Source organism: Candida tropicalis, assembly GCF_000006335.3.
Source record: "Candida tropicalis MYA-3404 genomic scaffold supercont3.1, whole genome shotgun sequence".
NCBI classification, from domain to species: Eukaryota; Fungi; Ascomycota; class Pichiomycetes; order Serinales; family Debaryomycetaceae; genus Candida; species Candida tropicalis.
The window spans coordinates 55213-69944 of NW_003020038.1; the positions used below are offsets into that span (position 1 = coordinate 55213).

The following is a 14732-nucleotide window of genomic DNA, read 5'->3' on the forward strand; positions in this document are numbered from 1 at the left end:
CATCTATTTCATGCAATTGGCGTCTTTACAACTGCTGCTCCAAGTCATTTTAAGCTGGTTACATGATAGTCTGAAACAATCCTTATGTTTCCTTCTGGTCAAAAAAAAAGTTTCTGCTTGGTCTTGATGTTAACTGTTAATATGAGAATTCTTGATCCTTCCATTTTGGTATTTTGTTTGTTTTTTGTTTTTTTGTTTTCATTTTTTTTTTTACTTGTCCCTTCCTTTTTTTTTTAGAATTCTTCCCTTCTTCTTTTTGTCTACGCCAATGTTGTTAATCAATCAGAGGTAACTATTAGTTTGATTCCATTATGTCAATTGAAGGCTCCTCGAATCATAAAATTGCTTTGAGTGCTGACGACAAGTACTCAATGAAGCATAAAAGATCTGCTACGATATCAGAATTTCGGGTTGCAAACTCGGTTGAATCAGAAAATGGGCAACAAAAGCAAGTTGAGCAAGTCGAAGAAAATGAAACCGACGAACCACATGTAAGGCTAACCAAAGTGGAACCATATAAAGTTACAAGGTCAAAATCAGTTCACGCGTTTCAAGAATATGGAAAAGCATTTATTCGTTCACCTATGAATAATTCAATCAAGTCGTCTTCTCAGTATGATCTGCCATCGTCTAACATGCAACCAAGAAGTAATATTGATTCTAAACTAACAACTCCTGTTGCTCCTCCTCCGGCAGTTCATTCGTCTCCTTTTTTTTCAAATACTATTGATGATGATAATGCACAAACTTCGTTATCGTATTCATCCAATTTGCTAAATTATTGTCAAGATAGTTCAAATTTTAACTACACAATTCCTCAAGGAGCTCCTGTTGTAGGAGAGAATTCTAATGACGGTGTTCGAAATGCTACTGTGATCTACCGGAAAAAGAATGGTTCGGAATCTGATTACAATTTGAATGAAATTTCTCCAATTTCTAATGAAACAAACTCCACTAGATTTGATAAATTATTAAAGGCTCTGTTACAGAATATTACAGGTAATAGGTCTGCAGCTACAGTGAAAGAAGATCAAAAAAGCGAAAATAAAAAGTATAGTGGAACAACTGCGTCTTCAACACCGATATTTCCCTTATATGATGAACGGAAGAAGAAGCAAGTGTCTTCTGGGACTGGTAATAGAGACAAAGGTGGTGACGATGACGATGATGATGATGATGATGGAGATGATTCATTTACTTCTCCTGTGTCAACTAAGTTTTTACCGAATCTTTCCAGTAAAATGTTTTGGGTGATTATCCTAAGTTTAATTGTGGCAATTATCTTAATGCTTGGGGGATTTGTGCCTGCTGTCTATATTTTATCAAGGGGAACTCCGGGCTCAGTTGAAAAATTTTTTGAAAATCTGAAAAATTTGCCCTTTCTCTATAATTTATCTACCAAATATTTGCAAGTTGTTGAACGACCATCGAAACCTAATTCAATTGCTGGATTAGCTGATGAATTGAAAGAAGATACTGAAGTTGTTGCATTAATGAATGTGGTTTCTAATGTGTTATTTCATGGCATAGCATACTCCCCAAGTAATGCAATGGAGCCACTTTGTGGTTTCAATAAACGAGATGCTATGTTAGATTTGGCCAAGCTCTCAACCATAACAACGAGGATTCGTAACTATGGTATGCAATGTGATCAAAGTGAATTGATTTTGGATGCAATCGAATATATGAATCTTAATATGACTTTGGCCATGGGTGTTTGGATAGGATCAAATGATGACGTCAATAAGCAACAAATGGATTTGATGAAGAAAGTTGTTTCAAAGTACCCAGATCCCCTGAGATTAATCAATTCAATATACATTGGAAATGAGGTATTGTTTCGGGAGGACAAAACAAGAGATGAATTGATTTCCTATATTCAAGATGCCAAAGATTTCTTGCAATTACTAGGTATCGACGACATTCCCGTTGGCACTTCGGAAATTGGCTCTTTGATAGACCCAAAGCTTCTTGATGCTTGTGATCTTGTCGGGGCGAATATTCATCCATTCTTTGCTGGTGTGCCGGTCGAGTACGCGTCTGCTTGGACAATCGAATTTTTAAATCTTCAAGTTCAAGCTTATAATGAAAACAATACCCCAATTATTTTGAGTGAAGTTGGATGGCCAAGTGGCGGAGGCAGCTTTGGTCTGGCAGTTGCTAGTCTTGCTAATTTGCAATATTTTGTTGGTGATTTCCTATGCACGTTTAGAGACTTGCCCATTGAGTATTACTACTTTGAAGCGTTTGATGAACCGTGGAAGAGTATTTTCTGGGAAGATAATCAACAATGGGAGACCCAGTGGGGTATTTTTAGAGCGGATAGACTGAGTAAATTTAGTCTACAAAATATAGGATGTATGTAATGAAATTTAATAAAAATGTTATGAATATGTGTTTCAAGAGAATTTTAATTATTCCTCAAATTTTGTTGCAAAAATTTAATGAAAAAAAATGGTTAGTTACTAAAAGACCAGACATCAATTAAATCATGTATAATTAGTGCATGATGGAGAAGAGTAATATCACGGATCATGAGTGTTATCATTCCATATAGTATAGGTACTATAGTATACAATTCAAGTGCAAAAAAATCAATCCAGGTATGAACCTGGAATTCTTAAAATTTTAAAACACTTGACTTCAGCGGGAGATAAAAAATCTCAATCTTCTGGCGGTATGTCCGAGTGGTTAAGGAGAAAGACTTGAATCCATCAAGGTATCTTTTGGGCTCTGCCCGCGCAGGTTCGAGTCCTGCTGCCGTCGTTATAATTTTTTTTGCTGTAACGATCAATTTTTTTTCTTGCAACTATTCACAAAACCAAGCACCATATGATGTCGAATCCGTGTACTTCTTTATTTTTTTTTTTGATACCAATTCATAGCAATAACAGGCAGTATATTTGTGTTCAGTAGATAAAAAAAAAGTTATACATAAAATATCCCATTATTCACCGTACTTTATGGTGGTTCGCATAAGCAATTCAAACCAGTTTGAAGGTCTGGGCACTCTCTAGATAGTTGCTGTGGGGAAAATGAATTAACAACACCACTTAAGTATTGAAGACTAGACTAATTACTGAAATTTATCCACGGATAATGCATACTCAATTGATACCTTGTCTAAAAACAGGGGCCGCCTGTATAACCTAGAAAGTGGACATACGTTTGTCGGGAGTTTTGGGGGAAATAAGGCGGCTAAGCTAATAACCACTTACATAATAACCACCAATTGAATGTGTATAATCCTTAAAATTACTGATTACCGGTAATATAGAAGTTAAGCAAGTAATAAATAAATAATTATTTTACCAGATGATTGGTCTATCAATGTGGAAAATTTCAAGCAACAAGAACAAGTCAACTTGTCCGAGTTGAGTTTCTCTTGTAGTTTAACGGTCAGAATACGCGCTTGTCACGCGCGTGATCGGGGTTCGATTCCCCGCAAGAGAGATTTATCTTTTTTTGATTTATATTTTTTGGAGTTAATTTTTCCTGCCAGTGTTTCTCTTCTGTCTTGTTGAGTCCAATTGTTGTAGAAGAGACTCACAGTAATATTCAGGAATTCAAAGACTCATAGTCTTGATTTTTTTTTCTTCTCGTTCACCAATATCGATCTGTACATCTCGGGCTCCGAATCTTTGCAATTTTTTAAGTTCTTTATTTTTTTTTTCTTTTTCATTTTTGTTCAAGTTTCCATCGACTTCGATTAGTCATCATACTACTCATCATGCAAACAAGATACTTATCATACACCACCAAACTTCTATCTAAACCATTAAAAGTGGCAATTGTTGGAACTGGTCCCGGTGGGTTTTATACTGCTCATCATTTACTCAATAAATCTTCCCCAGATGTTAAATTTAATATAGATTTCTTTGAGAAATTACCCACACCATATGGATTGAGTAGATATGGGGTTGCTCCTGATCATCCTGAAGTTAAGAATTGTGAAGATCATATGAATAATATTATGGAAGAATTTGGGAGTGGTTCAGATGGACGCCATAAAGTAAGGTTTTTGGGAAATGTAGAAATTGGTAAAGACGTTAGTTTAAAAGATTTGGAAAAACATTATAATTCTATTGTTTTAGCATATGGATGTACTAGTGATGATAATAAACTAAATATCCCTGGTGCTAATTTATCTGGTGTAGTTCCTGCCAGACAATTTGTTAATTGGTATAATGGACATCCAGATTATTATACAAAGAACAACAAGTACATCCCACCACCATTAGATAAAATCAAAACTGTTAGTATTATAGGGAACGGAAACGTTGCCTTGGATGTTGCAAGAATATTACTTGCGGATCCCAAAGAACATTGGAGCAAAACTGATATATCAACAGATGCACAAAAGTTATTGGAGAAAAGTACAGTCAAACACGTTAGAATTGTTGCACGTAGGGGTATCCTTGAATCGGCATTTTCCAACAAGGAAATTAGAGAATTGTTTGAATTACCAGTCAGATTCATCCCATTAGAAACAGGATTATTAGATAAATTGGATGTCAAAAAATTGGGACGTGTTGACAAGAGAAGAGTTTCAATTATTGAAAAATACAACAATGCGCCTCCTAAGGATTCAGATAGATCCTGGTCATTGGAATATTACAAGAGCCCAGTTGAATTTATTGCTGGAGATGATTCACTTCTTAAGTCTACTAAATTTGTTAGAAATGAGCCTGCTAATGATCCATTATTGCCCCATAAAGTTGTGTCCACCAATGAATACACAACCGAAGACAATGAACTTGTGATATTGTCCATCGGCTATCAAGGTTCCGCATTATCTGGATTTGAAGAATTGGGAATATGGTACGATGGAAAGAAACTCCATAACAAGAATGGCAGAGTCTTATCTACTGAATCAAAAGATAAAGATGAACATAATGCGATTTTTAAAACTGGCTGGTATGCTGCTGGTTGGATCAAGAACGGTCCAAAGGGTGCTATTGCTACCACCATGATGGATTCATTTGACACTGCTGACAATATGTTGGAAGATTTAGCAAATGATAAGTATATCAAAGTCAAGGATGACGAACATGAACTCAATCTACCAAACGCGATAGATTGGGAACAATGGAAGAAATTAAATGAGTATGAATTGGGAAAGGGAGAAGAACTCGGAAAATTCCGCTACAAAGTTTGCAATAAAGATGAAATGTTGGACAAAATGTATTAATCGTCGTCTCTACAACTAGTGATTCTTCTAAAATAATGTGTATGTTCATACTTCCCCAATTTATCGGGCCATAATATAGAAGGTTTTATTGTCAGCGCTCTCTTGAATATCCCCGAGTATTCCATTCCCCGTCTGTCAAGATCACACTCTTCATGTGGTAAATCTCTTTTGTCAATAAAGTATTCGTATCCCGCGTGACTAAACATTGGTGGTAATAGTGGTATTATATCATGTCGATGAACCACTCTAATGAAACCTCTTGAAAAATCATTACTCGATGTTATCTCATTATGAACCTCTTCCGTATCAAATAATTTATCAGTAAAATCAGCAAATTCTTGGTTTCCCACTTTCGGACCACCGTACGTTACCACCAACGGGTCATAGCCCAATAGTTGAAATTCAATCCCACTCAACATGGTCAATGCTGCACCCAACGAATGGCCAATAATCAAAAATTGATAATCTGGATATTCTTCTTTCAATGCAATCCCTTCTGTAATGATTGCAGCAGAATTATCCTTTAAAAAGTTGTAAAATCCACGATGTACCCGACAATTATTACACTCAGTCAGAATATATGGTTCACATCCAAAGTTCTCTTCATAAACAATTGGTTTGTATGATGTTGGGATGAAATCCATGTCGGTTGCCCAATCGCGTCGGGAAACTGAACCTCTGAATACCAAGATAATTGCCCTTCTGTTGTTATCCAATGCGTAAAAACCCGTTCCAACTTCATTAAGACGATTAAAGTCAAATATTTTAATAATTTCAACATCTGCAAGAAAATCATTCTTACAAGCCAACAAAGCACAATTGGAATCCTTATCTCCAAGTCGGCCCTTCGCAAGTCCTCTATTAACACAGTACCCAACAGCTGCAAAATTGGAAAATTCAACTAGTTTTATGTAATCCTTGGCTGGGCTTTCTGATTCATCTGATTTACTAGCTGATGATAGATAAATAAATACTAAAATCAATAAAACAAACATTCAGGTCTACCAGGAGTGAAAAATAACAACCAATAGCGAAGTTAAATGTAAACAATGACAGAAATAGGAAAACCAAAAAAAAAAAGAAAAAAAATATAACAACAAGAATAGTCTATTACTTTGACAGTTTTTCCTCCATTTTTTTTTTCTTTTCCATTTTGGAACTTTATATACAAATGCTGTCCATCAAATTTACTTTATAACTTTCTTCTTTCTTTTATTTCTATGTTATGCACATCTCAGTTCTTGGTGTAAATTATTGCACTTTACACTACAATAGTAAAGTCCACATAGAGGACATCTTGAGTAGTTTGATTTGTCTCCACAAATACTACAGAGTCTAATCTTTGGTCTAACTCTCTCAAATTTTCTTCTTTTGTTCTTATCAACCTCGGTAAAATCCACAAATTGATAGTTTAATCCAAGAATGGTATTTATGGATATCAAGTTTCTTTCTTCTTCATAATACAGATTCAAGTTTCTTCGAGCAGCAAGTATTCTTTTTGTTGTTGGAGTGTTACCCAATCTTGACTTATGTGATACCTTCTGAGACCCTTTTGAATGAATGCTAGTATATGTGAAATTTTTAGGCAATTCAAATCCCTTTGTAGACGTTTCATGGTTTAAATCAACGAGTCTTTTTGATACTAATCTTTCCAACTGAACTTGCTGGGTGGATTTTAAGGTACCTGTTTTATTTGTAGGTTCATTTGTCATAGTTTGTGCATTCATTAATTGGTTAAGGTTATAATTCACTTTTGCTCTTCCTTTCTTGTTTGATAATCCCAGGGATGAATCACCAGCAGTGTTTGATTTCCCTAACAGCCGAGCAGTTAAATTGATCGAGGAGCTAAAATAAATAGTAGAAGTTTTAGCATTTGTGGATTTAGGAACCTCTTCTACTAACATGATTGATGAATGAATAACGAAGGAGTATAGTTTGTTTCGTTATATTTTTTTTGGTTTTTGTTTTGTTTCTTCAATATTCTCGGTTTTAGACTGTGAGAGTTTTTACAATGGATTTTGAGAACCAACATGTCATGAAAAGTCGTAACTGTAGAGTCTTTATTTATATGACAAAAGACATCCTTCCTCTATTTACAAGACATTTTCTATCTACTTGCAATACTATAAACAGTCAATACCAGAAGCACTGCAAGTGACCTCTATCTATCACGATTTCTTATCAGATGCTGCACTTTCCTTCATCTCTTCATGAGTGAAAGGTTGATCTTCTCTAGCTTTATCTAACATTGGTTTAATGCCTTGTTTGGCTAAATTGGCATTTATACAAGTAATATAAGTATCCCAGAATTCAGTACATTCATTTTCCACCGATTTTCCTTTTAAAAATTTCTCAGTGTACCATTTGTTGAAGCAATCATCGTATGCATTCTTAGCAGGAGTACATTCAGGAGCAAATGAAACTGACATTATGTTACCCATACCAAATAAATATTTAACGTAGATTTAACAATAAGAAAGGAACAGGAATGGCAAAGATGGGGTTCAATGAACAATTTTTTTTTTCTTCCACTCTAATTATTCCTTTGCTCAGATACGTAATTCCCAGAAATCGGGGATGCAGGAAACGCGCGTAAAGACAAATAAAACAAACCAACGAAAAAAAAAACAACAACATTGAGACATCAAAAATCACAACAAAACAAGTATCATCAAAGATGAAGAGATATTCAATAATTCCCACCTCATCAAGAAGAAAATCAGGAGTGAATGTAACAGCATCGGATTCTGCCTTACCTGCGAGACAAATTCTTGACCAATTAGATCAAGATACTACGTTTGTTCTTCAAGAAATTGATAAAAACATATCTCGAGCAACAGCAGTTATTAATGATAAAATCATTCCCATGTTACAGGAGTATGATGCTCAAAGTAGCAAAGTTTGGGAGAATACAGGTTTTTGGAAAACATTTTTTTGAGCAATCAGCGAATGTTGAATTGGATAGTTATGCCGAACCAATAAGTGAACTAACTTCAAATAATCAGTTCTTATTGTTAAACAGGGGCAGCGAAGACGGAGAAGAAGAAGAAGAAGAAGAAGAAGGTGATGATCGACATGCAGAAGGTAGTGGAACACAAGTACCATTTAAGAAACCCATTGTGAAACACGTTATTGTTGATGAGGATACTCCTACATGGTCAACTGAACAGACTCGTCCATCAATGAAATCCTTGATGTCTCCAACAAGACGTACAGCATCGAATTTGGGACCAAATAGAGACGCAACTAAATTGACAGATAGCATATCTTTGCATCCACCATCATTGACAAGTGGAGTAAAAGCGTCATCACCTGTACATCATCAACGTCAATACAACAATAGGGAATCACCAATCAAAATCCATACTATACGACAATCTTTAGACACTTATCATAGAGTATCAATATCACCAAAGAAACAGAAAACTCCAATACGTTCCGCAAGATCTGATTTAATTGAAAATATTTTGAATTCGTCTCCATCTTTTCCCCTACCTCCTATCTTGAGATCAGAAATAGGGAGTGAAACGCCAAGACAAGCCACTTCATCTCCTATAAAGCAGGGACGAACGGAGTTACGTAAAAGACAAGCAACACCGATGGAGGATGTTCCTGATCTTCAAATGTTTCCTAATACACCAAAGTATTCTCGATTGAGTGGGTCATCCTTTAATTCTCCGTTGAAAAGTCAACTTGATGATGAAGACAGTGATCTACAACCGCCGCAATTGGATTCCGATAAACACGAGGGTGGAGTTATAGAGCCATCGGGTGATAGCGATAATGAAGATGACGATTCACATGGAAGTGAGAATTTACCTTTACCTGAATTAAACACAATTGAATTGAGTAGCAACCCGAGAAAGTCTAATCAATCAACTCCCGGATCAGGCAAGAAAAGAAGGAGAATTGATAATAATCACAATGATGATGCGGACAATGTATTCTTGGATAATGGAAACAATCCCCGCTCTAATAATTCAACTAGCTTCTTTTCGACGGCTGGTGAACATGAGGACAATGTGGAAACAACCTCGAAATCGTTTCTAGAAATATATGATCAAGCAATATCCAAAATTAGAGACAGAGATAGAACCAGGACCGACAACAATGAACTTACCAAAGATGTAACCCAAGAATTGACTAAAGATTTGACAGAGAATTCAACTGCTGATTTGGGTCCATTGAAAGAGAGATGGAGAAGATTATCCAAAAAATAGAACAATGTGCATAAATTATAAAGATTAATTAGATAAAAAGCTTAATAGTATACAGTAATCATGTAACATTCTTTTGATAGTTGTAAGGTCAATAAATGAGGCGGGAGGATAGTGAAGAGAGGATTAACTTGGGGAATTTTATAGTATGTAATTATTTCTTTGTTTTTATGCATTCCTCCATTGTGTTACGTAAGCCGTCCACGTGACAATTCGTAAGCATGACAAATGTGCGCGATTCTATTCGTCAGATCTGACATGCATGATTTCCAGAACCGATATTTTGTGTTCCAAGAAAAAATCAAAATCAGTTCATAGCCGCAAACAAGATAGACAAAGGTACCATTGACTAGAGAAAAAGAAAGTCTATAAATATCTGTAATATCTCCCTCTAGAAATGAGTTTCTGATTTTTTTTTTTTATTATTATTATTCCTATAATTAACTAATCAATTCAATTAATCTAATCAACTAATAACACTAATATAATAATGGTTTGCTCTGCTGCTCAATGTGTCTGTGCCAAAAAATCCACTTGCTCCTGTGGTGCTCGTCCAGCATTAAAATGTAACTGTTCCAAGGCTAAAGTTGAGAATGTTGTTCCAGTTGCTAAAAATGCTTGTGCTTGTGGTAAAAGAACCAAGAATGCTTGTACTTGTGGAATGAATGCTTCTTGTGATGGTACTAGAGATGGTGAAATTGACTTTACTCACATGAAATAGATTCTTCAAGTGTGAATAATTGCTTTTTGTTTTTCAAATTTTATTTCTAATTTTTTATTTATTTATTTTCGATGAATCGGAAATTCTATGGGATGGTTTTAATGTCAACAAAATATAGAAGAACAGAGGAATTTTTGGGATTTTCTTACTTTTTTTTTTATTTATTTTTAGTTTATAGCATAATTTAATAGTGACAATTTTTTTTATGAGAAGAAATTAATAATTGTAGAATAGAAAAAAAAAATCAAGGGTCCAGATACATGCTTTCAATTTAACAAATTTGATAATTCCGATTGAAATCATGAATAAGCACAAGGGAATAAAGCGCTCAAAAGGTGTATTTATGGGGAGGGGAAGGCTACTTTTTTATTATTTAACCGTGGTGAATTTACCTGTGTCGTAATGACAATTCTTATTGTTAAACACCATGAACAGTTGTAATTTTACCTCTTTTCTTTTCCTCCAAGTGAAACGAAATCAAACAATAGACTTCCAAATACGATGAAACAAGAATAGTAAGGTGACCCCTTGCATATTCCACTTAAACAAATGGAAAATTAATAATAAAAAAAGAACATCATACAATGCAAAAACTTTCAGGAATTGAAAGGAATGTAAAAGTCCCCATAGAATAAATAGACTAAAGAAGTTTAAATTATTTCTGTAATTACAAGTGGCTTGAAGGTATTCAAGTAAAGAAATGAAAAATGTTGCAGAACATACATCATATAATTAGCGAAAACTATTTGGGTGATTAATCACTTTATGAGGTCAACAATTCTCATTGGCCTCCTCAGATACAAGTTTCAGAAACGTACACAAACTAGTAGATTATATACAAATGACGTAATCTTCCACTGCAAAGTAAAAACAAAAAATTCAACTTTATCTGAGAATGTTGGTATTTTTTTTTTATTATTCTTTCATTCCATTTTCCAATTTAAGGAACTCATCTCACAGAGGAGAAAAATAAAAGGTACTGAATATGGGCAAATCATTGTATAAAAATAATATCTCAAAATGTAGGGAGTTTAAGTTCACATATATACATAAATGAGGAAGAAAAAAAAATATCGGAGCGGGTTTATCCCGAACACACGTTATTGTGCAGGGCACATAAATCTAACTCTAAATTTCACACACATGAAAAAAAAAGAAAGAATAAATAAAGCGCGTCTTGATTAAAAAAAAAAAAAGGAGAAAGAAAGTCTAGACTCGCAAAGATCTCAACAAAACAATAATTGCTGATTGTCTTATTGGATGTTGGCAAAGTAGGTTTTATGAGCCCCAAAAAACAATAAAATGAAAAGCACCACTAGACTATATATAGAATATACACGGCTATAATCGTGGCAGTACTAGTAGATGATTCTAATAATAGTACTTCCGGTTATTCCTTGATTGATTCTACTATAATCCATTTGAATCACTGTCCCGGAATTGAACACACAAAATAGAATGAAATAAAGTTCTAACCGAAGGCGTGTCAATCCTTCTTCTATTTTATTCTTTCTATCTTTCACCCAATGCCTTCCTCTTACTACCCCCCAAAAAAAATTATTTTTGCTGAATTGCGGTAAATCTTCTTGCGGCGATACTTGCGTTAGTAGATCCATGAGCCTGTGATGTTCTAAACGAATCTTCCCAATTTAAAAGAAAAGAAAAATGAGCCAATTATCTTCTGTTACTGAATATATACAGATTGCGATCTCAAAGTAACGGAATTATATCCCTCAAAAAACTCCTCTGGAGATAAATCTAGTACCTTTATTGAAAGTAGAAAACAAAAAGAAAAGTTAGTTAATTACTTAAATACTATGCATTATGGAGTGATTATTCATGCAGTAATCCGTTTATCCTATTCCAAAGTTCACATTTTACGTTTACCGCAGGAAGGCATAGACGTTTTGTTTAATTGTGCTACTTAATTCTACTTAATATTGCTTTGTGTTCAAACAGTGATTAAATCCTTTTTTTTTCTCACGTCTTCTTCTTCACCTTCTTCTGAGTTTTTCTTTTTATTTAGATCAATCCCGGAAATGAAAATCAAGTTGTGGCTATGCAATAACACGATGATACTGATCATATCATTGCAATAAAGACCGTATTTGGTTCTACGTCATAAACAGTTCTTTATTAGAGGGCTATTTTCTGTCAATTCGGTCTGGTTCGGGCTTATCGTTTGGTGGGCTGGTTGTATATTACCATAACCTCAGAAGGTTTTTTTTTTTTCTTTCCTTTCTCTCTCGCTGTTGCATTTATTATTTTTAGCAAAAATAAAAAAAAAAAAAATAAAGAGAATCAAATAAGACGCGCGTCAGTTTCTAAAGGAAAAGAAAAAAAAAACGATCTATGCCCGAAGTGGAGATCCGAAAAAATCAGAAAAATTTCAAGAGATGATTTGTTTCTCCCCTTATAAGTTTCATATAATGTAAAACAATTGTAGCAACTTTATTATAAAGCATTGGAAACATCAACAAATCAATTTCTAATACAATTATGAGATATATTGACTTTGTTTGCCCATGTTTTGGTTACGTTTGTATTTATTTGATAGGCGCACATAATTGATTTGTAAAACAATTGAATTTCATGTCTCTGATTTTTTTTTTCCTTACTTTTGTTTCTTTTTTTTTTTCTTTGGTAGTACGCTCATTTTGCTCTCTTCACGCAGTATAATCTCATGCCTCTGCCTAGTTAAAGAGAAAGAAAAAAAAAGTCTTGAAATATTAAGGAAAACTTTTTCCTTGGGCTTTTTTTTTTATTTAATATAAATAATATTGATACAATTTTATTTTCCCTTTTTATATATTTATTTATTACTTCACGAGCCTGATTTGATTTTTTATTTCAAATATTGGTTACATTCTGGTCATTTTTCTTCAATTTTTCATTTCTTCATATATTCTACATTCTTTTTACCCAGTCCTTTTTTTTTTTTGGTTCATATTTATATTTTTGGCTCCCATTAGAATAACCATTTACATGATATCAAAATGGAGAATTATCTATTAAGTTCGCCTACTCAACTTTCTCAACCTTATGATTATGATGAGAATTTTGACTTCTTGCAAAACTTATACCAGCCAATAGACCCCCTGGCTCAACTACAACAACTCCAGTCACAACAGCAGCATTCGCAACAACAGTTTCAACAACTTTATCAGCATCATCAACAACAGATTTATCAGGACCAGCAACAGCAACTACAACAACTACTGGTGCCACAACAATTTCAGTTTCCTCCACAGCATTTTGAAGAGCCACCTTCTCAGAAACAACAAGAGCAACAACAGCATCAACAACAGGATGATGTTTCCCTGCAAATCCAGCTGCAACAGTTAGTACAATTACCAGAAGATTCTGACCAACTTCAGGATCCATATTTGGAAAACGAGGAATGGACTTTCCCCAAATCTAGATCGCTAAATTTTGATTCGATAAATAAATCATTATTAGCAACTCCTTCAACATTCATGCATAAATCCTCAAACTCTGTTACTTCCATAACATATGAACCACCATCGTCATTCAATTCACCAATTACCCCTAGTAGAAATAGATCATTGTCTTACACAAGAGTATCCAAGACACCAAAGACCCCAACTCCTAGAATTTCAAGATCAATCTCAAAAATTTCACTTGATCAATTTATTCAAACCCATGCATCAGGAAACACCACTAGTCCTAAGATCGATCTTCTCAGCCCATCAAACTACACAAACTCAGCAGCTACACCTTTGATCAAACCAAGAAAACCAGTCATGAGTCAAAATTCATTCCCACTTTCAATACAACCTCCAATGGAAGACTTAAGGGAAGCACCACCTCCACTTTCACTGATTCTTCCTACACCAAATAGAGACATTCAACCTGGATTACCTATTAAACAAGAATCACCATCAACAATATCGTCCTTAAATGCAGTCGCAACAGCAGCAGCATCGGCAACAGCAACAAAGAAGAAGACAAGTACTTCGAGAGCAATAAAGAAATCACCGTCACTTTCACCACTGTATTCAGAACCAGTACCAAATCTGGCTGCTTCGACTGCTCCTACAACAACTTTTGCTACAACAACTTCCACATCTGCCGCGACTTCTGTTACAGGATCTCCTCCCGAACCTACAACAATTCCAATTCCAAGCAATATGGTGATCACCAAGAATAGAGTAAGAAATAATCGATCAACTCAATCAAGAGAAGATAAAAATAAGAAATATTCGTGCCCTATTTGTGATGGTCGATTTATGCGCCCAGAACATGTGAAGAGACACCTTAGATCTCATACGCTGGAAAAACCGTTTGAATGTGAACAATGTCAAAAGACATTCAACCGTAAGGACAACTTGAAAGCTCATATAAAGAAGATACATAAGATCATATAGACGTTATTGTTTTTATTTTTTTTTTTGATACATCATTTATTGATTCTACAGAATTGATTAAATAAATATATACCATTATCTAGACGTGATATGTATTCCTGGAAATCGATTCTTCCATTTTTCTTTACCTTGCCCCTATTAAGTCATTGTGCGTGTTCTGAAACAATGAAAAGACGCGGAATTGAACTCGAAAAAAAAAATCCTGCAACACAGCA

The 14732-nt window shown here is 34.6% G+C and overlaps 6 protein-coding genes and 2 non-coding genes across 8 annotated transcripts; 6 read left to right on the top strand and 2 right to left on the bottom strand. All coding sequences in view use genetic code 12, as the record gives it.

Annotated features, from left to right (window-relative positions):
* Positions 1-311: 311 nt before the first annotated feature.
* CTRG_00031 (uncharacterized protein) lies at positions 312-2366 on the top strand (the record flags this gene model as incomplete). Its single annotated transcript, XM_002545204.1, has 1 exon — positions 312-2366. The coding sequence occupies one exon, from the start codon at positions 312-314 to the stop codon at positions 2364-2366; it is 2055 nt and encodes a 684-aa protein (XP_002545250.1).
* Positions 2367-2673: 307 nt separating this feature from the next.
* On the top strand, positions 2674-2766 carry CTRG_06325. Its single transcript has one exon. It is a non-coding gene; the product is annotated as a tRNA-Ser (tRNA).
* Positions 2767-3381: 615 nt separating this feature from the next.
* On the top strand, positions 3382-3453 carry CTRG_06326. Its single transcript has one exon. It is a non-coding gene; the product is annotated as a tRNA-Asp (tRNA).
* Positions 3454-3730: 277 nt separating this feature from the next.
* ARH2 (NADPH-adrenodoxin reductase) lies at positions 3731-5191 on the top strand (the record flags this gene model as incomplete). Its single annotated transcript, XM_002545205.1, has 1 exon — positions 3731-5191. One exon carries the CDS (start codon positions 3731-3733, stop codon positions 5189-5191), a length of 1461 nt encoding a protein of 486 aa, XP_002545251.1.
* Positions 5188-6186, bottom strand: CTRG_00033 (putative lipase; the record flags this gene model as incomplete). Its single annotated transcript, XM_002545206.1, has 1 exon — positions 5188-6186. One exon carries the CDS (start codon positions 6184-6186, stop codon positions 5188-5190), a length of 999 nt encoding a protein of 332 aa, XP_002545252.1.
* Positions 6187-6414: 228 nt separating this feature from the next.
* Positions 6415-7095, bottom strand: CTRG_00034 (uncharacterized protein; the record flags this gene model as incomplete). Its single annotated transcript, XM_002545207.1, has 1 exon — positions 6415-7095. One exon carries the CDS (start codon positions 7093-7095, stop codon positions 6415-6417), a length of 681 nt encoding a protein of 226 aa, XP_002545253.1.
* Positions 7096-8040: 945 nt separating this feature from the next.
* ASK1 (Ask1p) lies at positions 8041-9411 on the top strand (the record flags this gene model as incomplete). The annotated part of the gene is made up of 1 exon (XM_002545208.1): positions 8041-9411. One exon carries the CDS (start codon positions 8041-8043, stop codon positions 9409-9411), a length of 1371 nt encoding a protein of 456 aa, XP_002545254.1.
* Positions 9412-13125: 3714 nt separating this feature from the next.
* Positions 13126-14517, top strand: CAS5 (Cas5p; the record flags this gene model as incomplete). Its single annotated transcript, XM_002545209.1, has 1 exon — positions 13126-14517. One exon carries the CDS (start codon positions 13126-13128, stop codon positions 14515-14517), a length of 1392 nt encoding a protein of 463 aa, XP_002545255.1.
* Between the last annotated feature and the right edge of the window lie 215 nt (positions 14518-14732).